This window comes from Macaca nemestrina, chromosome 15, assembly GCF_043159975.1.
Source record: "Macaca nemestrina isolate mMacNem1 chromosome 15, mMacNem.hap1, whole genome shotgun sequence".
Taxonomy (NCBI): domain Eukaryota; kingdom Metazoa; phylum Chordata; class Mammalia; order Primates; family Cercopithecidae; genus Macaca; species Macaca nemestrina.
This window is the reverse complement of record NC_092139.1, coordinates 69,464,934-69,491,624: the sequence shown is the minus strand read 5'-3', so window position 1 is coordinate 69,491,624 and position 26,691 is coordinate 69,464,934. Positions and strand designations below refer to the sequence as shown.

General features: G+C 50.9%; 1 protein-coding gene across 1 annotated transcript; it reads left to right on the top strand.

Moving 5' to 3' along the window:
* The first annotated feature begins 1,698 nt into the window (after nucleotides 1-1,698).
* On the top strand, nucleotides 1,699-26,375 carry LOC139358930 (nephrin-like). The gene is given in 30 exon segments (XM_071080950.1): nucleotides 1,699-1,756; nucleotides 1,864-2,079; nucleotides 2,152-2,274; nucleotides 2,445-2,573; nucleotides 3,088-3,169; nucleotides 3,887-3,990; nucleotides 4,177-4,304; nucleotides 4,393-4,564; nucleotides 4,749-4,906; nucleotides 5,143-5,287; nucleotides 5,374-5,498; nucleotides 6,713-6,899; nucleotides 7,127-7,256; nucleotides 7,381-7,553; nucleotides 8,899-9,039; nucleotides 9,115-9,255; nucleotides 9,764-9,913; nucleotides 10,804-10,971; nucleotides 11,070-11,226; nucleotides 11,496-11,647; nucleotides 13,342-13,453; nucleotides 13,541-13,722; nucleotides 17,167-17,223; nucleotides 21,138-21,214; nucleotides 21,217-21,259; nucleotides 21,374-21,398; nucleotides 21,506-21,578; nucleotides 21,728-21,821; nucleotides 21,904-22,016; nucleotides 26,201-26,375. Coding segments are annotated over 30 exon segments (3,747 nt in total). The 3' UTR covers nucleotides 26,333-26,375.
* The last annotated feature ends 316 nt before the right edge of the window (nucleotides 26,376-26,691 follow it).

The window sequence follows — 26,691 nt, the reverse complement described above, 5'->3', positions numbered from 1 at the left end:
CCCTCCAGCCTGGGCAACAGAGCAAGATTCCATCTCGAAAGGAAGATAAATCAAGATGGATAGAGGGAGGAAGAGAGAGAGACATGGAGAAGGAAAGAAGAGATGGGGGAGATGGCAAGAAAAAGAGACAGAAGAAAGCTCATGCAGTCCTTGCCAAAGGGCGTCTACTCTGGGCTCACACTGCACCCATACTGGGGGCCGGCAGAATTGGACTCTGCCTTTTACTCCTGCCCACACCCTGTGCACTCCCATGTAGGACTCTGTCACACACACACATGCTCTCCATGTGCTTATTACAGATCACAGTTCACTCTAACCTTCCCCACTCTCACACCCATGTACACACACGGATATCTTCCCTCTCTCCTACAGTCTCCCAGTCTCTCACACTCACTCTTGCATACTCCCCAGCAGAGATCCCTGACATCATTTAGTCGCTAATGTCTACTCAAGAAAGGAAGGGAGGCTAGGTGCGGTGGCTCATGCCTGTCATCCCAGCATTTTGGGAGGCCGAGGCAAATGGATCACCTGAGGTCAGGAGTTCAAGACCAGCCTGGTCAACATCATGAAACCCCATCTCTAGTAAAAATACAAAAATTAGCCAGGCCTGGTGGTGTATGACTGTAGTACCATCTACTTGGGAGACAGAGGCAGGAGAATTGCTTGAACTTGGGAGGTTCAAGCCATGGGAGGTGGAGGCTGCAGTGAGCCGAGATCATGCCACTGCACTCCAGCCTGAGCAACAGAGCAAGACTACCTTGAGAAAAAAAAAAAAAGAAAGAAAGGGACTTCCCAAGGTCATGTATCAGGGCAGGGAAGAGCTGGGGGCCCAGCTGGCTGCTCCCCTGCTGAGCTGGGAGACCACCTAGGTCTGACTTCTCCCATCCTCCCAGCCTAAGCCAGGCCCTGGGGCCATGGAGGCTGGGGAGGCACCGAGAAACACGCCTGGCCTGTGCTGACAGGGGATTTTATGCTCCAGCCCAGCTGGCTGGGAGGAGCCTGCTGGGCAGAGGCCGGAGCTGGGGGCTCTGGAGGGTACCTGGGGGAGGTTGCACTGTGAGGATGAGCTCAAGTTGGGTCAGAGAGCAGGGCCAACTCTGCCAGTGCCTGCATCAGCCTCATTGCTCTCCTGGGCTCCTGGCCTGCTAGACTCTGGGCTGCAGGTCCTTTTTGAGAGGCCGTGAGTAGTGAGACAAGGAGCAGGGGTGATGGGTGGCAGGAGAGAAGATAGAGACTGAGAGAGAGAGAGAGAGAGAGAACGAGACAGAGAAAAAATGAGAGAGAATGCCTTAGACAAAGAGAGAAAGATGAAAAGATAAAGAGATAGTCTAGGGACACTGGCTCATGCCTGTAATCCCAACACTTGGGAAGGCCATGGTGGGAGGATGGCTTGAGGGAAACAGTCTGAGATCAACCTGGCCAACATAGTGAGACCCTGTCTCTAAAAAAAAAAAAAAAGAAAAAAATTATTTTAAAGGGACAGAGAAAGAGACTCAGAGATTGAGACTGAGAGAGCAAGACAGAGATAGAGAGACACTGACGGGAGGAGAGGAAAACAGAGAAAGGGAGGAGAGTAATGGAAAGAGAGATTTAAAAAAAGCAGATGGCAGAGACACAGAGAGAGGGACTCAGAGAGAGCCAGAGAGACGCAGGTGGCTGGCTGCGGGCACTGTGGGGGTAACAGTAGGGGGACCCATGATGGCCCTGGGGACGATGCTCAAGGCTCCTCTCCTGCTCCTGGGGCTGCTGACTGAAGGTGAGTGGGATCCCAGCCTTGTACCCAGTGCCAAGTGGCCCCCATTTCCCACTTACCTTCCCTAGACAAACCCTCTGCCCTTTCCTTGCACCCTGCTGTGTCCCCAGGCCTGACACAGTTAGCGATTCCTGCCTCCATCCCCCAGGGCTTCTGGGCCCTGCCTGAAAACCTGGCAGTGGTGAAGGGGGCCTCGGTGGAGCTGTGGTGTGGGGTCAGCACCCCTGGCAGTGCGGTGCAATGGGCCAAAGACGGGCTGCTCCTGGGCCCCGACCCCAGGATCCCAGGCTTCCCGAGGTACCGCCTGGAAGGGGACCCTGCTAGAGGTAAGGGATAAGAGCCTGAGACCCTCAGCCACCAGCCCAAGTTGCAACCCTGACCTCCGACTCCCCCTGCAGGTGAATTCCACCTCCACATTGAGGCTGGTGACCTCAGCGATGACGCACAGTATGAGTGCCAGGTCGGCCACTCCATGATGGGGCCCGAGTTCGTGTCTCCCAGAGTGATCCTCTCCATCCTGGGTATGGGTGACAGACCCCCAGGACCCACGAGTCTGGGCTTCAAGCCCTCCCTTACCCCAGGACCCAGGAGTCCAAGCCCCCAGTTTCTCCTCTCCCAGACCCTTGGTACCAAGCTCCAATCTTCAAATCCTTCTCAGTGCTGGAAGCTTACCCCAGACCCTTCTCACCAGTTCCTCCCAAGCTGCTCCACCTGACCCCGGAGGCAGGCACCATGGTCCCTTGGGTAGCTGGGCAAGGGTACATGGTCAGCTGTTTGTCTGGGGATGCAAAGCCAGCACCTGACATCACCATTCTCCTGAGTGAGTGAGGGTGAACTGGGTGGCAGGGGGCAGCATGAAGCCTCTGGAGTGGGAAGGGTGTGTGTCCCTGACCAGTGCCCTCCTAAGGGCCCCAGAAAAGATGTCATCCCTGGGATGGGGACCCAGGAGAAGGTGTGAGGAGATGCTGAGGCCAGTGTGGGACACAGTGGATGGGAGGGCACATTGAGGAGGCGGCATCCAGCACAAGACTGAGGACCAGATAGAGATATGGGCAGTAGCGCTGGTGCAGACATGAGAAGCTGAGGGATGGGGTACATGGTACAACCCAGCAAGGAGTTGAGAGGAGTGGGGAGGCCCAGGACCCAGCACTGAAGATTGCAGCCTTCAGGCAGTCCAGAAAGTCGGGAGGGGATCCAGCTGTGCCCCAGGCCCTTGTCCTCTAGAACCAGGAGGGAGGGGGCATCACATCCACTCTGAGGACTTCCAGGCCATGCTCCCCAGAATCTATCTTGTGGGGAGCCCAGAACCCCTCTAGCTCTCTTGTTGCCCCAAGGTGGACAGACAATATCCGACATCTCTGCAAACATGAACGAGGGCTCCCAGCAGAAGCTCTTCACTGTGGAGGACACAGCCAGGTGTGGAAACTGAAAAAAAACCCCAACCATGACCCCTAATTTTCCCCATGGGAACCACAGACCCCAGGGATGAAAGCATGAAGCTTGGGCTACGTATGAACATCTGCGACCCAATGCTTCTTCATGGGGAACTCTCAAAGCTGACTCTCAAAGCTTCTTCACAGGGAACAGGGGTGGTGGCTCATGCCTGTAATCTCAACACTTTGGGGGGCTGAGGTGGGTGGATCACCTGAGGTCAGGAGTTCAAGATCAGCTGGTCAACATGGTGAAACCCTGTTTTCACTAAAAATACAAAAATTAGCCTGGCGTGGTGGCACATGCCTATACTCCCAGCTCATCAGGGGGCTGAGGCAGGAGAATTGTTTGAACCCAAGAAGTGGAAGTTGCAGTGAGCTGACATCGCACCACTGCACTCCAGCCTGGGCGACAGAGCCAAATTCTGTCTCAAAAGACAAACAAATAAACAAAAAAACTTCATGGGAACCTCAGTTCCAGAGTCCCAGGCACTAAAGTTTGATCAGATGTGGGTCTCTCTAGGCTCCAGTTCTCGCTGCTCACTCCCAGAATCTCTCCCATGGAACCCCGGATCCCAGAGGAGATCGCCATGGGGACTTAGACCAGGTGTGGGGACCAGAGGCGGCATCCCCGCCTCTTCTCCCTGACTCTCCAGATTTCGGATGATGACTCTGACTCCAGAACCATGAATTCTCATCCCAGGGTGACACCCCAGAGCTCGGATAATGGGCAGTTGCTAGTCTGTGAGGCGTCTAGCCCAGCACTGGAGGCCCCCATCAAGGCCTCATTCACCGTGAATGTTCTGTGTAAGTGGAGAACTGGGCCAACTAGGGCACTGAGGATGGGGAGCAGGCACTGGGGAGTGTAGGGGAATCACAGGAATCATGGAAATTCAGGCACTCAGAGAAACATGGGGTTTCAAAAGCAGGTTGTGGGGCCTGGAAAGAGTGGATGGGCTACTCCAGGCCCATTGAGTGACTGATATCTCCCAGTCCCTCCAGGACCCCCTGTCATCGAGTGGCCAGGCTTGGATGAGGGGCATGTGCGGGCAGGACAGAGCTTGGAGCTGCCATGTGTGGCCCAAGGGGGGAATCCCTTAGCCACACTGCAGTGGCTGAAGGTGAGGGCAGTCGCGGGCATGGGAACTGTGGGGAGAGCGGAGGCCGGGAGCTGGTCCTGAGCTGGCCCAGGCCTGTCCCTGTCTCCAGAATAGCCAGCCGGCGTCCACAGTGTGGGGCACAGAGCACACCCAGGCCGTGGCCCGCAGTGTGCTGGTGATGACCGTGAGGCCAGAAGACCATGGAGCGCGGCTCAGCTGCGAGGCCCATAACAGCGTGTCTGCAGGGACCCAGGAGCGCAGCATCATGCTGCAGGTCACCTGTGAGTCCTGGTGCCAGCTGCCCACCTGTCGGTCTGTGCCTCAGAGAACCATCTATGTGTGCCCCCAAATTATGCCTACTGGATGCCAAAGATCTCAGCATGTGTCTCCAGTCCTGTTCTTCTCTCTGGGCTGGTATGTGAGAAATTCAGCTCAGCTTAATGTCTTCCCTCTCTGTCCCTGCAGTTCCCCCTAGTGCCATTACTATCCTGGGATCTGCATCCCAGGTTGAGAACAAGAACGTGACACTCTCCTGTGTCAGCAAGTCCAGTCGCCCACGGGTCCTGCTACGATGGTGGCTGGGCTGGCGGCAGCTGCTGCCCATGGAGGAGACGATCATGGATGTGAGGCGGGGGCCAGGCTCCTGGGTCTGAGCATGGGGGGTGCAGGGTATGACTCGTGGCTTGGGAAGGGGATGGGTCCAGCAGCCTGGGGGCTTTCTCCTTGAGGACCATGGGTCCAACAGAGGGGTGTTAGAGATGGCTCATGTGTCCCTGCTGGAGACTGAGATGGACTCAGGCCTCTAACACAATGGATGGGGGTGCTGCAGTCCCCACATCTGAAGCTCATTCCCTACCAGGGATTACATGGTGGTTACATCTCCATGTCCAACCTGACATTCCTGGTGCGGCGGGAGGACAACAGTCTGACCCTCACATGTGAGGCCTTCAGTGAAGCCTTCGCCAAGGAGACCTTCAATAAGTCGCTCACCCTGAACGTAAAATGTGAGTGTCTGCCCTTACCCAGCAATGCCCCCAAGCCTCAGGACCCAGCCCAGAGAAAAAGTCACTCTTCCTGCCTCTCCTCTCAGATCCCGCCCAGAAACTGTGGACTAAGTGTGCCCCAGAGGGGCAGAAGCTCCGGGCTGGGACCCGGGTGAGGCTGGTGTGTTTGGCCATCAGGGGCAACCCAGAGCCCTCCCTCACATGGTACAAGGTTGGTGCCACTAGGGCTATGGGGGTGGCCAGGAATGTGGGGGAAGGACCAGGCCCCCTTCTTTCCTTCAGAATCTTGGGCAATCTTGGAAAAAGATTAAATTTCTGGAAAAGTACTAGAGATTCTGAGGTTTGGCAGGGAATCAGGAAAGACAAAAAATGCCATGAGAATTAAATGGAATCCTAGGAAAATTCTGGGGAAACAGAGTTCTAGGATAAAAATTGGAATTCTGAATCAAGATTAGGTATTCTAGAGAAAAGGTAATTTCGTTAAAATTAAGGAAAATTCTAGTGAAAAAATCTCAGAATTCAGCTGAAATGTCAGGAATTTTAGGGAAAGACTTGAATCCCAGAAAAAAAGAAAAAGAAAAAGAAAATTTGGAGAAAAGCTAGTAATTCCACAGACTATCGAAAACTCATTAGTATTAAATCAAATTCTTGGGATTTGGAGGTAAGAAAATGAAATTTTGTTAAAATGAAAGAGAAGCGTAATTCTAAGAAAATCCTGAGAAGTTAGGGAGCTGGTTGAAAATGTTGGTGGGAAGACTAGGAATTATAGAAATGACAATGGAATTTCATTTTAATAGGATGGAATTCTGGGGAAGTGCTGAGAATCTGGGCAATATAAAGGAATCTGTTAGAAGACTGGGATTATAAAATATAATATCGGGAAATATTCAGAATCTATGGAAAGTTTAATTTGTGCAGCAGCAACAATAAAAAAAAAAAAGAAAGTAATCTATGGAAATGCACTGGAATTAAGGAAAATTTCAAAGGAAATCTTTGGGGACAGTGGGAATTTTAAGAAAAGGAATTGAGGCATTCTGGGAAAGGCCTGGGAATTTCAAGGGAGTTTCCTGCACTTGGTGTTGGGTAAACAGAGCAGAAATAGATTTTGAGGAGTGCGCTGACGGCCAGCAGGTGGCTGCAGAGGCTGAGCGGGGGTTTGGGTGTGGTACAGAAGAGGGATTCAGATCCCCAAAACTGCCGTGCACAGGGATCCGGGGAGGCGGGAGAGACTCCAGGGCAGGGGTTACTCAGTTCCACTCCCCACTGCTTTGCCCTAGGCGGGTGGCGCTGATGGCGGTGTTTCTCCGTATCACCAAAAGGCTTTGTCTGGGCTGGCAGCACCAACCCAGTGGGCAGGGTGCGGGAGTTGGGGGTTGGTGGAAGCAGCAGGGCTGCCTGCGGCCCCCAGTCACTCCCGCCCCATAGGACTCGCGCACTGTGACTGAGTCGCGGCTGCCACAGGAGCCGCGGTGCATGCAGCTCGGCAACTTGGAGAAATCTGGGAGCACCTTCTCCGGAGAGCTGGTGCTGGTCACAGGGCCGTCGGACAACCAGGCCAAGTTCATGTGCAAGGCTGGCCAGCTCAGCGCGTCCACGTAGCTGGCGGTGCAGTGTGAGGGCGCGCACGGCTGAGGCCCTGGGGCGGACTCCGCCGGGGCAGGACAGGGTGGAGGACAGAGCCAGGTGGGGCAGGGACCCAGCGAACCCTGGACTCGGGGGGTGCGGGCGGGGGCGGGGTGGGGCACCCGAGACTGGACGGAGCCTGGGGTGCAGGCGGGATGGACGCAGACCAGGCCGCCCCTAACCTCTGAGTCTCGCTCCTCCAACCCCCTCTCCCAGTTCCCCCAACTAACGTGACCATCCTGGCCAATGCATCCGCACTGCCCCCGGGGGACGCCTTAAACTTGACATGCATCAGCGTTAGCAGCAACCCGCCGGTCAACTTGTCCTGGGGCAAGGAAGGCGAGAGGTGGGAGTGTGAGGGACCCCGCCCCTCTCTGGCCTCGCCCCGCTCCACGCATGTCCGGCCGGTGCCTAGCCCCTCTCCAGCCTCTGGCTCTGCTCGCAGCCCTGGCCTCACCCCGGGTCCACAGGCTGGAGGGCTTGGCCGTCCCGCCCCGGAGAGCCCCGTTCAAAGGCTCCGCCACGGCCAGAAGCGTCCTTCTGCAAGTGTCATCCCTCGATCATGGCCAACGCGTGACCTGCCGCGCCCACAGCGCCGAGCTCCGCGAAACCGTGAGCTCCTTCTATCGCCTCAACGTCCTGTGTATGCGCCCCGGCTGGAAAGGTCCTCTTGATGCCTTCCTGACCCTAACCTACTCCTTGCGTCTCCGTCGCGCCCCCTGCCCCCCGCCCCGCCTTTTTTTTTTTTTTTTTTTTTTTTTTTGATGGAGTCTGGCTCTGTCACCCAGGCTGGAGTGTAGTGGTGCGATCTGGGCTCACTGCAAGCTCCGCCTCCCATGGTTCACGCCATTCTCCTGCCTCAGCCTCCCGAGTAGCTGGGACTACAGTCGCTTGCCACCATGCCCGGCTAATTTTATTTTTGTAGTTTTGGTAGAGACGGGGTTTCACCGTGTTAGCCAAGATGGTCTTGATCTCCTGACTTGGTGATCCGCCCGCCTTGGCCTTCCAAAGTGCTGGGATTACAGGTGTGAGCCACCACGCCCGGCTGGCTGGCTGGCTGGCTTCCTTCCTTCCTTCCCTCCCTCCCTCCCTCCTTCCCTCTCTCCCTCCCTCCTTCCTTCCTTCCTTCCTTCCTCTTTCTCTCTCTTTTTTGATGGAGTTTCCCTCTGTGGCTGGGGCTGCAATGCAGTGACGCAATCATAGCTCACTGCAGCCTCCAGCTTCTGAGCTCAAGTGATCCTACCTCAGCCTCCTGAGTAGCTGAAACTACAGGTGTGCACTACCACTTTTGGCTAGTTTTTTTTTTTTTTTTTTTTTTTTTTTTTTTTTTTTTTTGTAGCAACAGGGCCTCACTATGTTGCCCAGGCTGGTCTTCAACCCCTGGGCTGAAGCAATACTCCTGCCTTGGCCTCCAAAAGTGCTGGCATTACAGGCGCATCCCACTACACTAGGCTGATTTTTTGTACTTTTAATTTTAAATAGAGATGGTATCTCTCTTAAGTTGCCCAGGCTGATCTTGAACACCTTGACTCAAGTGATCCTCCTGCCTTGGCCTCCCAAAGTTCTGGGAGCAGAGGCGTGAGCCACTGAGCCTGGCCTGGGTCTTTGCTTTGACGCTATCACTCTATCATTAACCCCATCCTGAAACTTGAAACTCCCTACCTTCATCCTGACCAGTAGTCCTGGGCCAAATCCTATCCTGTCCACTCCCATATTGCCTTTGTCCTCTCTCCTAACCCCGATCCCTATCATGACCCCTCTTTCCATCCTTCAACCTGATGCTGGCTTCTACTCTTTTCCTAAACTGTATTCTAATTTCTATCCCGAACTTTACCCTTGAATTCAGTTCTGAACTTGTTGCCTTGTCCACAACCTTAAACCCGTAGTGATCTCCCCACTTTAACCCTTGAACCTGTGCCTGATCTCCAATCTGTCCTTGATCCTGACCTTGACAACAATCTTGACTCCCTGTGGCGCCCCCTCTGAAGACCGTCCAGAGTTCCTGGGGGAGCAGGTGCTGGTGGTGACCGCGGTGGAGCAGGGTGAGGCGTTGCTGCCCGTGTCCGTGTCCGCTAACCCCGCCCCCGAGGCCTTCAACTGGACCTTCTGCGCCTATCGCCTCAGTCCAGGTGAGGGAAGTGGGCATGAGGAGGGGTCCCGGGAATGGGAGGGCCTGCCAGATCCTTTATTCTGGCCTTCCCCAGCGGGCGGGCCCCGGCATCGCATCCTGTCCAGCGGGGCTCTGCATCTGTGGAATGTGACCCGCGCGGACGACGGCCTCTATCAGCTGCACTGCCAGAACTCCCAGGGGACCTCGGAAGCGCTGCTGCGGTTGGACGGGCACTGTGAGTCCCGCCCACCATGGAAACCACACCCACCAAAGGAACCTTGCCCAGTGTGGAGTCTCCTCCTTGTGGGAGCTCCGACCATCCGGGGATAGCCACCCATCCTGGAACCCTCCCGCTCTGGCTCTGGTAGTCCCCGCCGCGGTGTAACCACGCCCACGGCGGAACCCCTTCCACTAGAGAGACCCAGTGTGGAATCTCTGCCCAGAGAGGGGGCCGACGTAGACTCGGAAGCTGCTCCCGTCAGGAATGGGAGCCCATTGTAGAAGGCCCCCCCTCACAATTCTGGAAGCCCACCCAACCCACTCTATCACAGAGGCATAGTGGAGGGTGGAGACAACCTCGCTAACCTTGAGAACTCTCCTCCAACTCTTTCGTATTAAGGGCAGATTGGGTCCACATCTCTAACTTTCCTGGAACTCCTAAGACATCCCTCCCACCTGGGGCCCTCTCCCACAGAGACCTGTCTGGTCCCAAGTGCCTTCCCTAAGCCTCTGCCTTCCACCAGATGCTCCCACCATCCGTGCCCTCCAGGACCCCACTGAGGTGAACGTTGGGGGTTCTGTGGATACAGTCTGCACGGTTGATGCCAATCCCATTCTCCCAGGCATGTTCAGCTGGGAGAGACTGGTGAGGACCCAGCCTTTGGTGAAAGGAGGTGGGGTCCAAGGGTTGTGGTTTCTTGACTGTGAGTTCCTTGGGAGTGGGGACCACCTACATCTGTATGATCCTGTATAACTATATACTCGTCAGGGAATGCTCCCAGAACGAATAACTGTTGGTGGCAAAATGAATGGATGGATGAATGGTAGACAGTCAGGCGAGTGAGTGGGTAGATGGATAGATGGGTCGATAGGTAGGTAAGTGGATGAACAGGTGGATGAATGAGTGAGTGGATGGAGGAACAGATGGACAAATGAAAGGATGGATAAATGGGTGAGTGGATGGGTGAGAAGATGATTGAAGGAGAAAAATCAGTGGATAGAGGGTAGATGGATGAATGGATACACCAGCAGAGGAAAGATATCTATGGAAGGATGATGGATGAATTGATGGATGGATGGGTGGAAAGATCAATGGAGAGATGAATAAATAAGTAGCTGGGTAAATATCTGAACAGATGCATGCATTTATGGGTGTGCAAGCATGAGTGAATAGTTGTGTGAATGGGTGCAGAGCTACAAGGGTGGATACATGGGTGCAGAGAAAGAAGACAAATGGGCGGAGGAATGAGTGAGTAAACCGATGAGTGGATGGAAAGATAAATGGATGAATGGATAGATAAGCAGATGGATAAATGGATGGATAGATGGTTGCAAGCGTAAGTGGTTGGGTGAATGGATGGGTAGGTGGTTGCCTGGATTGGTGGATAAAAAGATGGATTGGGTAAATGGACAGATGGATGACAGGAGAATTTTTTTTTTTCTTCAGTACCTCTGTGGAGGGTGATTGTGTCTAGGAGAATGAGGCTACAAAAGGGACAGTTTGGGCAGTGATGGATCTGGGGCTAGACTGGGAGGACAATTCTTGACTCGGGCCTCCGGGGAGAAGAGGAGGAGGACCAGAGCCTGGATGACATGGCGAAGATATCCAAGGGACCCACGGGGCACCTGCAGATTCACCAGGCCAAACTGGCCCAGGCTGGTGCTTACCAGTGCATCGTGGACAATGGGGTGGCGCCTCCAGCACGAGGGCTGGTCCGTCTTGTTGTCAGATGTGGGTATCACCCAAACACCTGACTTTAAGACCTGCCACCGAACCCACAGCCCTCATGCCTCCCACATAGCTCATGTTGACCTCCCATCCCCTCCCAGTTGCCCCCCAGGTGGAGCACCCCACTCCCCTAACTAAGGTGGCTGCAGCTGGGGACAGCACCAGTTCTGCCACCCTCCACTGCCGTGCCCGAGGTGTCCCCAACATCGTTTTCACTTGGACCAAAAATGGGGTCCTTCTGGATCTCCAAGATCCCAGGTGAGCCCAGGCCCAGCCAGGCAGCACTCCAGCCCCAGGTCTGGACCTCCAGCCCCATTTCCCCTCCCTGAGTCCCTGCAGAGAAGGGTGCAGAGAAGGAAGATTAATGCATGGAGGAATGAGTGAGTGAATGGATGAGTGGATGAAAAGATTAATGGATGAATGGATAGATAGGCAGATGGTTAAATGAATGGATGTCTGTATAGATGATTCCAAGCATAAGTGGTGGGGTGAATGAAAGGATGAGTGGTGCCCTACCTTCTCTCTAGGTACACAGAGCACACATACCACCAGGGTGGTGTCCACAGCAGCCTCCTGACCATTGCCAATGTGTCTGCAGCCCAGGATTACGCCCTCTTCACACGCACAGCCACTAACCCCCTAGGCTCGGACCAAGCCAACATTCAATTCGTCAGCATCAGTATGGAGGGGCTGTGAGGGTGTTGGGGAGGGGGTGCTCCTTGGATCCATTCTCACATCCCTGATTGGCCCTGGGCTGCCCATGTTTCTGAAACCTGAGAATATGTGTATATGTGAGGCTGGAGTTTTTGCCTGCCCTGAAAATCCTAGTGGAGACTGGATCTTCAGGGAGACCCACAACAAAGGCAAAAGAAAAAGAAAAGAAAAGAAAAAAAAGATGGAGAGGGGGTACTTATTAGCTCAAGTAACTGAAAAATAGATTTTCAGGGGTTTCTGGAGCTAGGTTCAGCTGTCATCAGCAACTCTCCATTCTTTGTTGTTGTTGAAACAGAGCTTTACTCTTGTCACCCAGGCTAAAGTGCAATGGTGCAATCTTGGCTCCTTCTGGAGCCAAGCCTACCAAGTAGCTGAGATTAGAGGCGCCTGCCACCACACCCAGCTAATTTTTGTATTTCTAGTAGAGATGGGGTTTCACCTTGTTGGCCAGGCTGGTCTCCTGACTTCAGGTGATGTGCCTGCCTCAGCCTCCCAAAGTGGTGGGATTACAGGTGTGAGTCATCACACCCAGCCCTCTCCATTGTTATGTTTGCATACCTCTGTGTTGGCTTTATTCTAAGGGCCCTCATAGTGGTCTGTTAGATTCCCAGAGGAAACAGAATTCTTTCTCTTCCTAACAGTGGTATAAAAATACTAGGATTAGCCAGGTGTGGTGGCTCACGCCTGTAATCCCAGCACTTTGGAAGTCTGAGGTGGCCAGATCACAAAGTCAGGAATTTCAGACCAGCCTGACCAGTATGGTGAAACCCCGTCTCTACTAAAAAAAAAAATAGCTGGGCGTGGTGGCGCGCACTTGTAATCCCAGTTACTCGGGAGGATGAGGTAGGAGAATTGTTGAACCTGGGAGGTGGAGGTTACGGTGAGCTGAGATCGGGCCACTGCACTCCAGCCTAGGCAACAGAGCAAGACTCCATCTCAAAGAAGAAGAAAAGAAACCTAACCAAGCCAGGCGCGGTGGCTCATGCCTGTAATACCAGCACTTTGGGAGGCCAAGGCGGGTGGATCACCTGAGGTCAAGAGTTCAAGACAAGCCTGGCCAACATGGTGAAACCTCATCTTTACTAAAAATACAAAAAATTAACTGGGCATGGTGGCGGGCACCTGTAATCCAGCTACTTGGGAGACTGAGGCAGGAGAATTGCTTGAACCCAGGAGGCAGAGTTTGCAGTGAGCCAAGATTGCACCACTACACTCCAGCCTGGGCAATAAGAGTGAAACTCTATCTAAAAAAAAAGAATGAAAAAAGAAAGAAACCTAACCTTCATTTTCCATAGAAGCAACCATTTGGTCTTGAATTTTTTTTGCTGTTTCTTTTGGTTTTGTTTTCACTTACTTCTTTTTAAAATTATTTTTAATTGTAATGTTTAATTTGAGAAAGGGTCTTGCTATGTTGCCCAGGCTGGTCTCGAACTTCTGGGCTCAAGCAATCCTCCAGCCTTGATCTCACAAAGTACTGGGATTTTAGGAACAGTTTGATGTTTGCCAGAGGAGTGTTCACAGTGACCTTATAGAACATGACTATACCGTGAACAATGAGAAGCAATTGTATATTTAAAATCATTCCTAGGGAAAACTTGGACAGAATCTTCTGGGATTCTTCTGTATCCTCTGACTGCTTTCCCATCTGTCTCCCCATAGGCCGCCCTGACCCTCCATCAGGATTAAAGGTTGTGAGTCTGACCCCACACTCTGCGGAGTTGGAGTGGAAGCCTGGCTTTGATGGGGGCCTGCCACACAGGTTCTGCATCAAGTGGGTCCTTGTCGAGGCAGGAAGGAAGGGGAGGCAGCCAATGGGCTGGGGCACTTCCCTGAACTTACTATCCCCCCTGTCCTGCAGGTATGAGGCCCTGGGGACTCCAGGGTTCCACTATATGGATGTCCTACCACCCCAGGCCACCACCTTCACACTGACTGGTCTGCAGCCTTCTACACGACACAAGGTCTGGCTGCTGGCCAGCAATGCCTTGGGAGACAGTGGACTGGCTGACTAGGGGACCCAGCTTCCCATCACTACCCCAGGTGGGAAAGAAGGCTTGAGCAGGTTGGAGTGTGCCTCAGAGGATGTGTAGGGTAGTACAGTGAAGTCAATACAATTCCCTTTTTATGATGAGTTACTGAGGCCTAGAGCTGTTAAACAAATTGTCCAAGGTCACACAGCTAGTAAAAGATAAAGACGAGACTGAAACTCGGGCAGATGAACTGGAGACCAGCCGTTAACCACAACCCATACTGTCTGAATGTGATTAATGACCAAGGGAAATTAGAAAACAGTTTGAATTAAATGAAAATGAAAACATATAAAAATTTGAGGTTGCAGTTAAAGCAGTATTTAGAGGGAAATATATAGTATTAAGTGCTTATTTTAGTTATTTATTTTTTATTTATTTTATTTTTTTGAAACGGAGTTTCACTCTTGTTGCCCAGGCTGGAGTGCAATGGTACGATCTTGGCTCACTGCAACCTTCATCTCTCGGGTTCAAGCGATTCTCTTGCCTCAGCCTTCCGAGTAACTGGGATTACAGGCATGTGCCACCATGCCTGGCTAATTTTGTATTTTTAATAGAGACGGGCTTTCACCATGTTGGTCAGGCTGGTCTCGAACTCCTGACCTCATGATCCACCTGCCACGGCCTCCCAAAGTGCTGGAATTATAGGCCTGAGCCACCACGCTCAGCCTTATTTTTTATTTTTGAGATGGGGTCTCACTCTGTCACCCAGGCTGGAGTGCAGTGGTGTGATCCTGGCTCGCTACAACCTCCGCCTCCCTGGCTCAAGCAATTCTCCTGCCTCAGCCTCCTAAGTAGCTGGGATTACAGGCATGTGCCACCACACCTGGCTAATTTTAGTATTTTTAGTAGAGACGGGGTTTCACCATGTTGGCCAGCCTGGTGTTGAACTCCTGACCTCAAGTGATCCACCTGCCTTGGCCTCCCAAAGTGCTGAGATTACAGGCATGAGCCACCATGCTTGGCCAGTTTTTGTTTGTTTGTTTTTGTTTTGAGACACAGTTTTGTTCTTGTTGCCCAGGCTGGAGTGCAATGGTGCCATCTCAGCTCACTGCAACCTCCGCCTCCCAGGTTTGAGCAATTTTCCTGCCTCAGCCTCCCAAGTAGCTGGGATTACAGGCATGCGCCACCACGCCTGGCTAATTTTTGTATTTTTAGTAGAGACGGGGTTTTACCATGTTGGCCAGGCCGGTCTTGAACTCCTGACCTCAAGTGATCCACCTGCCTTGGCCTCCCAACGTGTTGGGATTACAGGTGTGAGCCACCACGCCTGGCCTAGTTTTTTTTTTTTCTTTTGAGAATCACCTCGAATGCATATTCTAAGTTTTCATCTTAAGAAAGCATGGCTCATGCCTGTAATCCCAGCACTTTGGGAGGCCAAGGCGGGTGGATCACCTAAGGTTGGGAGTTCGAGACCAGCCTGACCAACAAGGAAAAACCCTGTCTCTACTGAAAATACAAAATTAGCCGGGCGTGGTGGCACATGCCTGTAATCCCAGTTACTTGGGAGACTGAGGCAAAAGAATCACTTGAACCTGGGAGACAGAGGTTGCAGTGAGCGGAGATCATGCCATTGCACTCCAGCCTGAGCAACAAGAGCAAAACTCCATCTCAAAAAAAAAAAAAAAAAAAAAAGAAAAAATAAAGAAAGAAAGAAACTAATAAAAACAAATTAAACCCAAAGTAAAAAGAAAGAAGAAAATAATAATGGTAAGAGCAGAAATGAATGAATTAGAAAACAGAAAAACAACTGGGAAAAATCAATGAAACCGGAAGCTGGTTATTTGAAAAAAAATCAGTAACATTTATGAAGCTGATTAAGACAAAAAAAGAGAGAAGATACAAGTTACCAATAACAGGAATGGAAGAAGGGATATTACCACAGACTCCACAGACATTAAGAGGATAATAAGGGAATATTTTGAATGACTTTATTCCAATAAATTCAGCAAGTAGGATAAGAAGGACAAATTCCTTGAATATGATGAATATGTTACAATTCTGATAGGTACAGTATTGCAATGGTTAATCCTTACAGAGCCTGGTTCAGAGAAGCTTGGGTTCAAATCCCCTCTCTGCTACCTCCTAGTTGTGTGACCATAGGCAAGTGTCTCAGTTTCTAAAAATATATTATATAGCACAGATCTTTGTGGCTCAGTTTCTTTTTCTTTCTTTTTTCTTTCTTTCGTTTTTTTTCCCTTTCTTTCTTTTTTGTGTGTGTGTGTGTGTGTGTGTGTGTGTGTGTGTGTGTGTGTGTGTGACGGAATCTTGCTCTGTCACTCAGGATGGAGTACAGTGGCATGATCTCCGTTCACCGTAACCTCTCCCTCCCAGGTTCAAGCAATTCTCCTGCCTTAGCCTTCCAAGTAGCTGGGATTACAGGTGCATGCCACCCCACCTGGCTAATTTTTGTATTTTTGGTAGAGACGGGGTTTCACCATGTTGGCCAGACTGGTCTCAAACTCCTTACTTCAGGTGAGCCACCTGCCTCAGTCTCCCAAAGTGCTGGGATTACAGGGGTGAGCCACCACTCCCGGCTGCAAGCTTCTTCTTTCTGTTTTCCTCTTCCTGACAGAGCAGGCTTTTTCTCAATGTAAGGAAGGACACTTTCTCATCTCTACAATCTTCTCTGCTCTTCCCCCTACCCCATTCCTGTCTTCCCTTTGAACACTAAAACATAAAGTATGACACTTGCCTCCTTTGCTTTAGAACTTATACTTCTATTAAGGGATCGAGAGCCCAAAGTCTTTTTTGGTTAACTCAACAAATTGATAATTCAGGTGAAAAGGATCTTGTACACTGAAAGTGCTCATCAACAATTAATTTTTGGGCCAGGCGTGGTGGTGCATGCCTGTAGTCCCAGCTAGTCAGGAGTCTGAGGCAGGAGGATAGCTTGAGCCCAGGAGGTCAAGGCTGCAGTGAGCTATGATCATGCCATTACACTCAAGCCTGGGCCACAGAGTGAGACTCTGTCTCTTTAAAAAATAAAATAAAATAAAAAATAAAAAAATTGGCCAGGCACAGTGGCTCATGCCTGTAATCCCAGCACTCTGGAAGGCCGAGGTGGGTGAATCACAAGGTCAGGAGTTCGAGACCAGCCTGGCCAACATGGTGAAACCCCATTTCTACTAAAAAAGTTAGCCGGGTGTGGTGGCGGGCGCCTGTAGTCCCAGCTACTTGGGAGGCTGAGGCAGGAGAATTGCTTGAACCTGGGCGATGGAGGTTGCAGTGAGCCAAGATTGCGCCACTGTACTCCAGCCTGGGTGACAGAGCAAGACTCTGTCTCGGGGAAAAAAAAAATTATCTGGGCGCAGTGGCTTAGGCCTGTAATCCCAGCACTTTGGGAGGCTGAGGCAGGCAGATGGAGTCTTGCTCTGTCAACCAGGTTGGAGTACAGTGGTACAATCTCAGCTCACCGACTTAGTGTTAAGTTGTAATCTCTATATCCACTCCCCAGGTCTGGACCAGCCTTCCAGAGAACCTGAAGACCAGTTGCCCATAGAGCCGCCTGCAGGCAAGTCCTCTGTCCCCTGATCCCTCCCGTCTCCCCAAAGGAGACGTCTCTTTGTCTTTGACCCTACCTGCTCTGCTCGTAGTCACAGCTGCTTAACAACTTAGTTCTGGCCGAGCTCAGTGGCTCATGCCTTTGGGAGGTCAAGGCATGTGATCTCTTGAGCCCAGGAGTTGAGACCAGCCTGGGCAACATGGTGAGACTCCATCTTTGCAAAAATAAAAAATAGCTGGCTGTGGTGGCATGTGCCTGTAGTCCCGACTACTCAGAAGGCTGAGGTGGGAGGATTATGTAAACCCAGGAGTTGGAGGATGCAGTGAGCTATGACTGAGCCACTGCACTCCAGCCTTGGGAACAGAGGGAGACCCTATCTCAAAAAAATAAAATAAAAAAGGCTTAGTTCTCTCCCTGCAGACTTGCAGACCCCTTAGAGCTTCCTCTTTTTTCTTTCTTTCTTTTTTTTTTTTTTTTTTTTTTGACACATAGTCTCATTCTGTTGCCCAGGCTGTAGTGCAGTGGCAAAATCTTGGCTCACTGAAACCTCCATCTCCCAGGTTCAAGCAATTCTTTTGCCTCAGCCTCCCGAGTTGCTGGGATTACAGGCACCCGCCACCACACCTGGTTAATTGTTGTACTTTTTTAGTAGGGACAGGGTTTTGCCATGTTGACCAGGCTGGTCTCAAACTCCTGATCTCAAGTGATCTGCCTGTCTCAGCTTCCCAAAGTGCTGGGATTATAGGATTACAGGCATGGGCCATGGCACCCGGCTTTTTTTTCTTTTTTTTTTTTTGAGACCGAGTCTTGCTCTGTCACCCAGACTGGAGTGCAGTGGTGCGATATCGGCTCACTGCAACCTCCACCTCCCAGTTTCTTCTCTTGCTTCAGCCTCCTGAGTAGCTGGGACTACATGCATGTGCCACCACAGCCAGCTAATTTTTTGTATTTTTAGTATAAATGGGGTTTCATCGTGTTAGCCAGATGGTCTCTAACTCCTGACCTCGTGATTCGCCCACCTCAGCCTCCCAAAGTGCTGAGATTACAGAGGTGAGCCACTGCATCTGGCCACTTTTTTTTCTTTGATCTTTCTCTTGCCTGGAGTGATAAATTTTTCTCTCTTCCAAATTTAGTTTAATTCTGAAAAAATTAGCTCACTCCATGTCCTGTAAGAAGCCTGCATCAGTTAGCATTTGCTGTATAACAAACCACCCCAAACATGGGTGCTTATAGCAACATTCTTTCTCATGATTCTAAGAGTCTGGCAGAACGGTGCTGGTCTGGGCTGGCTTAAGTAATCTCTGCAGTCAGCTGGCAGCTCCACTGGACTGGGTGGTCTAGGGTTGCCCCCTTCCCACATGTCTGATGGTCATCTGGCCTCTTGGTTGGAACAATGGAGATAACTGGGCACGTGTCTCTTCTTGACTTTTTCACATGAAGGTGGTCACAGGGGTCAAAAGCAGCAAGAGAGTACATTCCAATTTACTAGCTGATTCTGTCCCAGTTACTATTGTCTCATTGGAGACATGGCTCAACACAGAGTCAGTGTGGAAAGGCCCTGTACTCAAGGATGTGACTACCAGGAGAGGATTGCAACCGTTTGGCAAACAATCCCCTTCAGAGCCTGAGAAAAAGGTTGCAAGTGACAGAAATACAGCTGTTTTGTTAACACATAAAAGAATGACTTGGCTGGGCACAGTGGCTCATGCCTATAATCCTGGCACTTTGGGAGGCTGAGGCAGGTAGATCACTTGAACCCAGGCATTGGAGACAAACCTGGGCAATGAGGTGAAACCCCATCTCTATAAAACAAAAACAAAAAAATTAGCAAGTCATGGTGGTGCACACTTGTAGTCCCAGCTACTCAGGAGGCTGATGCGGGAGGATTTCTTGAGCCCAGGAGGTTGAGGCTTCAATGAGCCGAGATCACGTCACTGCACTCCAGCCTGGGCAACTGAGTGAGACCCTGACTCAAGGGGAAAAAAAAGGCTTGGTACATGAAATAAAACTTCCAAGTGTGGCCACTTTCAGATGCTCAAAAATCTCACCAGCGATCTGTTTTTCACCCTCTCTCAACTTTGTCTTCATCTGTGCTGGCTTCTTTCTGAGTTTCTTCAATCAGAGGGGCAGAGAAGCCCTCCCCAACCTCTGTCTTCTTGACAGCTAGTAGAATTGTCCTAAACGTTTTGTTAAAAACACACATTGGGTCAAATGCCTGTGTCTAAACAATCACTGTGGAGAGAGGAATGGAGACTCTTATTGTTCAGGCCAGGCCATGTGCCCACTATGGAGTCCTGCCTGGGCCCAAGACTGAGAGTGGTGAGTGGCTGTTCTCCCCAGGGGAAAAAAGTGCTGTTAGTAGAAGATAGGGGAGATGGCCACCTAACAGATGCCTACTTAGAGGGATTCAGACTTGTCCTCAGGGATACAGCAGCCAAGTCAGCCTGATATTGACTGGGATGGAAGTTAGTGGAAAGAAGTCATTTGAGGCTGGGCGTGGTGGCTCACGCCTATAATCTCAGCACTGTGGGAGGCTGAGGTGGGCAGATCACTTGAGCCCAAAAGTTCAAGACCAGTCTGTCCAACATGGCGAAACTCTGTCTCTACTAAAAATCAAAAGCAAAACTTTAGCTGGGTGTGGTGGCATGCGCCTGTAGTCCCAGCTACTTGGGAGGCTGAGGGAGAAGAATCACTCAAACCTGGGAGGTAGAGGTTGCAGTGAGCTGAGATTGTGCCACTGCACTCCAGTCTGGGTGACAGAGTGAAATAAACTCTTTGTTTTTTTTTTTTTGAGACAGAATCTCACTCTGTCACCCAGGCTGGAGTGCAGTGGTGTGATCTCGACTCACTGCAATCTCCACCTCCCTGGTTCAAGTGATTTCCCTGCCTCAGCCTCCCGAGTAGCTGGGACTACAGATGCCTGCCACCACACCCGGCTAATTTTTTGTATTTTCGTAGAGACGGGGTTTCACTGTGTTGGCCAGGCTGATTTTGAACTCCTGACCTTGTAATCCACCTGCATCGGCCTTCCAGAGTGCTGGGATTATAGATGTGAGCCACCACGCCCAGCTAACTCTATCTTAATTAAAAAATAAAATAAAATAAAGAAGTCCTTGAGATGGGATTTTTTTTTTTTTTTCCAGAGACAGGGTCTTGCTCTGCCGCCCATGCTGGAGTGCAGTGGTGCAATCATAGCTCACTGGAGCCTTGAGTTACTGGGCTCAAGCAATCCTCCTGCCTCAGTCTCCCAAGTAGCTGGGACTATAAACATGCACCACCATGCTGCTAAACTTTTAAATTTTTTGGAAAGAAGTGGCCTTGCTATGTTGCCTAGGCTGGTCTTGAGCTCCTAGGCTCAAGCGATCCTCCCACCTTGACCTCCCAACGTGCTGGGATTACACGCATGTGCCGCAGCGCCTGACCTTGAGATGGAATTTGAAAGGCAAACAGAAGTTTGCTTGAGAAGAAAGGACATTTGAGGACAAACACTTAGCTATTCCAAAGCTCTAAGGTGCGAATTTGCTTCAGTGATTCCGGAAACAGCTAGTGGTTGGTTTGGTTTGTGTGGCTGGACAATCCAGTACCAGGGTCTAAGTTCAGTGGACATGGCTGGAGGCGTTGGAAGAGGCTGGACCACAGAAAGTCTTCAGTGCCCAGTTAAGGAGCTGAAGCTCCCTCCTGAGTCCGGAGTTCAGTTCTGAGTTTGCAGAGTTCAAGCAAAGGGAGGACATTTTGTTAATGGCTTGACTTAAGAGGCCACCTGCCCTTGGGTGGCAGAAGGGTTGGACACAGAGACCCCTCCCCATCTGTTTCTCTGACCCTGGGGGAGGGACTTGGTTCAGGGGTAGGCTTTCTCGGGGAGACCCACTCCTGGCCTACAGCCTGTTGTCTGGGATTCACTGAGGGGTATCTTCTACCCCTAGGACCCTCGGGGCTGCCCCTGCTGCCTGTGCTGCTTGGTCTTGGGGGACTTCTGCTCCTCTCCAATGCCTCCTGTGTCGGGGGGGGGTCCTCTGGCAGCGGAGACTCAGGCGTCTTGCTGAGGGTGAGGAGAGACCTTCCCTGCGGGGGTGGAGACCTGAGGGTGATGGGGAACCTCCTGGGGCCAGGGGAGGGGCTTGTATGGGGTCACTGAGCCTTTTATTCCTGTTTCCTTCAGGCATCTCAGGGAAGACAGAGGCAGAGTAAGTGGGGATATTTTTCTGTAAAGAAGGCTCTGAGGGAGGAGGTTTGGGGGAGATGGGTGGCGGGGGGCAGCACTCAACTGCCCTCCACACCTCCATCCTGGAAGGTCAGAGGACCGAGTCAGGAACGAATATGAGGAGAGCCAGTGGACAGGAGAGCAGGACACTCGGAGCTCCACGGTGAGTGGGGGTGGCCCTGGAGACCCCACAGTCAGGGCACCAACGGTGACTGAAACCCTGCCGTTAGCATCAGGTTGATCACTGCCCTTCCTGGGACCGTGGGGTCAGAGGATGGAAAGGGCTTTGTCTGTTTTGCGTGTGGGGAACAGGTCAGCACAACAGAGGCAGAGCCGTATTACCGCTCCCTGAGGGACTTCAGCCCCCAGCTGCCCCTGACACAGGAGGAGGTGTCTTATTCCCAAGGTGAGTTAGGACCCCACTCAGAGGTACCCCCAACGCCTGGACCGGGTGCCTTGATCATGTCTCCCTTCCACTCCAACTCCAGGTTTCACAGGTGAAGATGAGGATATGGCCTTCCCTGGGCACTTGTATGATGAGGCAGAAAGAACGTACCCCCTGTCTGGAGCCTGGGGACCCCTCTACGATGAAGTGCAGATGGTGAGGAGCTTTGCATCAGTAGCCATCCTTTCTGGCTAGTGCTGGGAGCCTACCTCCTACTGCTTGTATTAAGTTAGGGCCAGCTAGCTGCTGTAACAAAGAGGCCTGACCATGATCCAGTGGTTTAAAGAAGACAGTTGGCTGGGCATGATGGTTCATGCCTGTAATCCCAACACTTTGGGAGGTCAAGGCAGGAAAATTGCTTGAGCCCATGAGTTTGAGACAAGCCTGGGCAATATAGTGACTTGTCTCTACAAAAGATTAAAAAAATGAGCCAGGCATGGAGGTGTGCACCTATAGTCCCAGCTGCTCAGGAGGCTGAGCCAGGAGGATCCCTTGAGCTCAGGAGTTAGAAGCTGCAGTGAGCCATGATGGCATCACTGCACTCCAGTCTGGGCAACAGAGCAAGACCCTGTCTGTGAAAAAAAAGATGGCAGTCTATTTCTTTTTCACAGTCAGACACAAGCGGCCCTGCTCAAGTCATCTGAGTCTAAATGAATGGGCTAGTTCACTGGGGGTTCAACCCATGGGAAAAGGTGAAAGAATGTGGAGAAGGCACAACCTTGCCTTGTGGCCCAGGCCCAGAAATGGTGCACACCACTCTGCTCTCACTCCCCTGATGAGAAGAGAGTCACACGGTCACACCTGATGGCAAAGGAGGCTGTAAAATATGGTCTAGCTTGGCAGTGATGTGCCTTGCTGCAATTCTGCTGCTGTGGAAGGAAGTAGACATGAATGTTTTTAGATAATTAGCCGTATCTACTCCACTGATTAAAGGGAGAGAAAGAGAAAATTTGGGGGCCCATTCAACTGAAAAATCAAGGCATACAATTGTCATCAGGCCCAGCTGGGCCCAGAATTTTCCTCCCCAAAAATGCTATTATGGCTAGGCATGGTCACGGCTCACATCTGTAATCTCAGCAGGCTGAGGTAGGTGGATTGCTTGAGCCCAGGTGCTGGAGACCAGCCTGGGCAACATAATAAGACCCCATCTTGAAAAAAAAAAAAAAAGCCGAGCATGGTGGCTCACGCCTGTAATCCCAACACTCTGGGAGGCCGAGGCGGGTGGATTACCTGAGGTCAAGAGTTCGAGACCAGTCTGGCTAACATGGTGAAACCTTGTTTCTACAAAACATGCAAAAATTATCTGGGTGTGGTGGCACACACTTGTAATCCCAGCTACTTGGGAGGCTGACGCAGGAGAATTGCTTGAACCTGAGAGGCGCAGGTTGCAGTGAGCGGAGATCATGCCACTGCACTCCAGCCTGGGCAACAGAGCAAGACTCTGTGTCAAAAAAAAAAAGTTTAAAAAACTAACTGGGCATAGTGATGCATGCCTGTGGTCCCAGCTACTCAGGAGGCTGAGGTAGGAGGAACGCCTGAGCCAGGGAAGTTGAGGCTGCCGTGAGCCCTGACTGGGCCACTGCATTCCAGCCTGAGAGACCATGTTTCAAAAAAGAAAGGGAAAAAATGTTCCTAGAAAATCTAGATTTGTATCCTACGAGATTAGAAATCTTCAACGAAAGAGAACGCCTATTTTCCAGTGGCCCCAAATGCCCAATGCTGACACTTGTTGGTCTAGTTTGGGTCACATTCTCATCCCTGAACACATCCCTGAGTCAGGGGATGGAATATGCTAACAGGAGAGGCCTGGGTCAGTTCACCATGCGATCAGGGAGTAGGGGCCAGCCCCACTCAGTTCACTGGACTGAGAATGGGAGAGGGACAGAGCTCGCAGGGAAGTGAGGATGGTGGCTGTACAGGAAGAAACAACAGACAGGCACTTTGACCACCAGCCAACCCCCACCCATTGCTGCACAGTTAGGGAGATGGGACAGAACCCCTGATTTCTTGTGTGGCCTTGGCTGATGCTCTGGCACCTCTGGTCCAAGGATTTCCTTCTGTCTCTGTGAACGACCTCCGATACAAGGCACTGTTATCAGATCCTAGCTCCTCACCAGCATGGTGCAGAGCGCTGTCCATGGTGCTGGACCATATGCGCTCTCTTTAAGAGATCCGCAGATGGAGGCTGCAGGCTTTTTTCGAAAAGGGCCAGATAGTAAACCCTTTGGGCTGTGTGAGACATACGGTCTTCCTCAAACTCTACACAAACTCTGCCACTGTAAAGTAAAAACAGCCATAGACGATGCATAAATGAATGAGTGTGGCTATGTTCCTACAAAACTTTATTTTTGGACACTGTAATCTGAACTTCATGTAATTTTTCTGTGTCACAAATGTTATCTTTTTTCATTTTTCCTCAACAATTAAAAAATGAAAAACAGGGCTGGGCACGGTGGCTCATTCCTGTAATCCCAGCACTGTGGGAGGCCGAGGCGGGCGGATCACTTGAGACCAGGAGTTTCAGACCAACCTGACCAATATGGTGAAACCCCATCTCTACTAAACATGCAAAAAGTTAACCGGGCGTTGTGGCGGGCGCCAGCAGTCCCAGCCACTCGGGAGGCTGAGGCAGAAGAATTGCTTAAACCCAGGAGGCAGAGGTTGCAGTGAGCCAAGATTGCACCACTGCACTCCAGCCTGGGCAACAGACCAAGACTCCGTCTCAAAAAAAAAAAAAAAAAAAAAAGAAGAAAAGAAAAAAAGAAAAATAAATGAAAACCATTCTTAGCTCTTGGGCAGTAAAAAAAAAAAGCAGATGGCAGGCCATATTTGGAGTATGGGCCAATTTGCTCTGAAGTCTGCTGAACTAAAATAATCATTTTCTCCAAGCCCTAGAACAAAACACATCCCCAGTTAGGGCCACCTTTCATGTTTTTGGTTTGTTTGTTTTGTTTTGTTTTGTTTTTCTCTTCTATTATGATTAGGGAACTGTTTTGGAAATTCATAGGACAATAGAATCATAACTTACATTCCATAGTTGCCATAGCTGATAACATGGACTTTTAAAGTGTTCAGTTTTAAAAATTTTAATGGAGGCTCGCTCTGTAACCCAGGCTGGAGTGCAGTAGCACAATCTCAGCTCACTGCAACCTCTGCCTCCCAAGTTCAAGCGATTCTCCTGCCTCAGCCTCCCAAGTAGCTGGGATTACAGGCATGCACCATCATGCCTGGCTAATTTTTGTATTCTTAGTAGAGACAGGGTTTTTTTGCCCATTGCCCAGGCTGGTCTTGAACTCCTGACCTCAAGTGATCCGCCTGCCTTGGCCTCCCAAAATGCTAGCATTACAGGCATGAGTCACCATCCTCAGCCTAAAGGTTTTATATTTCTGACATTTACATTATTTTTCTAACATGAAATCATTGGATATCTTGGGCTTGCTTCAAAATAATCCAGTTAGTGTGGGAGGGGAATAAGATAGAAATATAGATAAATCAATTGAGCAAGGGTTGCTACTGGTTTTTTCTTTTTTCTTTTTTTGAGACAGTCTCACTCTATCAACCAGGCTGGAGTACAGTGGCATAATCATGGCTCACTGCAGCCTTGACCTCCTGGGCTCATGTGATCCTCTTACCTCAGCCTCCTGAGTATCTAGGACTATAGGCACTCACCACCACACCTAGCTAAATTTTTTAAAAATCTTTTTTATAGGCTGGGTGCAGTGGCTCACAGTTATAATCCCAGCACTTTGGGAGGCTGAGATGGGTGGATCAATTGAACTTAGGAGTACAAGACCAGCCTGGGCAACAATGGAAGCCTCGTCTCTGAAAAAAAAAAAAAAATTCAAAAATTAGCTGGTGTGGTGGTGTGTGCCTGTAGTCCCAGCTACTTGGGAGGCTGAGGCAGGAGAATGGATTGAGCCCAGAAGGTGGAGGTTGCAGGGAGCAACCATTGCACTCCAGCCTGGGTGACAGAGCCAGACCCTGTCTAAGAAAAAAAAATATATATATTTTTTGTAGATGCAGGATCTCACTATGTTGCCCAGGCTGGTCTTGAACTCCTGGTCTCAAGAAATCCTCCTGCTTTGGCCTCCCAAAGTGCTGGAATTACAGGCATGAGCCACCGTGCCTGGCCTGATATTATTGAAGTCAGGCGATAAGCCCATGGGGTTCATCATAGGCGTTCATTATAACGCACTCCTTTTTTGTATATTTTGGGGGTTTAGTAAAAGCTAAAACAGTTTTTGTCTGGAAAGTTAAGCAGGGGCGTGTATCCCCCAGATCTTCAATGAAGACCTACAGGGCATCTCTCCATGGTTCTAACTCCACTTTTTGCCTGTCAGGGCCTCTGGAACCTCCACTGGCCTGAAGACGCATATCAGGATCCAAGAGGAATCTATGACCGGGTGGCAGGAGACTTGGACACTCTGGAACCTGATTCTCTGCCCTTCGAGCTGAGGGGACATCTGGTGTGAGAGCCCTCTCAACCCCCTTGTCCTGCACCTGCAGGAATTTACACTCCACTGGTCCCTTTCATTACAGCCTGAGCCGAGCTGGTTAGGTGAGCTCTATAAAATGCAAAGGGACTCGGCTTTATCAGGAGAGGACATGGAAGGGGCTGAGTGACAGAAGCTGGAAGCTGGTACCAGACTAGAAACAAGGTATATCCTGGGGTTGGCTTTAGATTCTAAACTTTTCCGAAAGGACAGGGCAGATTGTAAATGGCATCTCAAAAATGAAATGCTGCCAGGTGCGGTGGCTCACGCCTATAATCCCAGCACTTTGGAAGGCCAAGGCAGGTGGATCACCTGAGGTCAGGAGTTTGAGACCAACC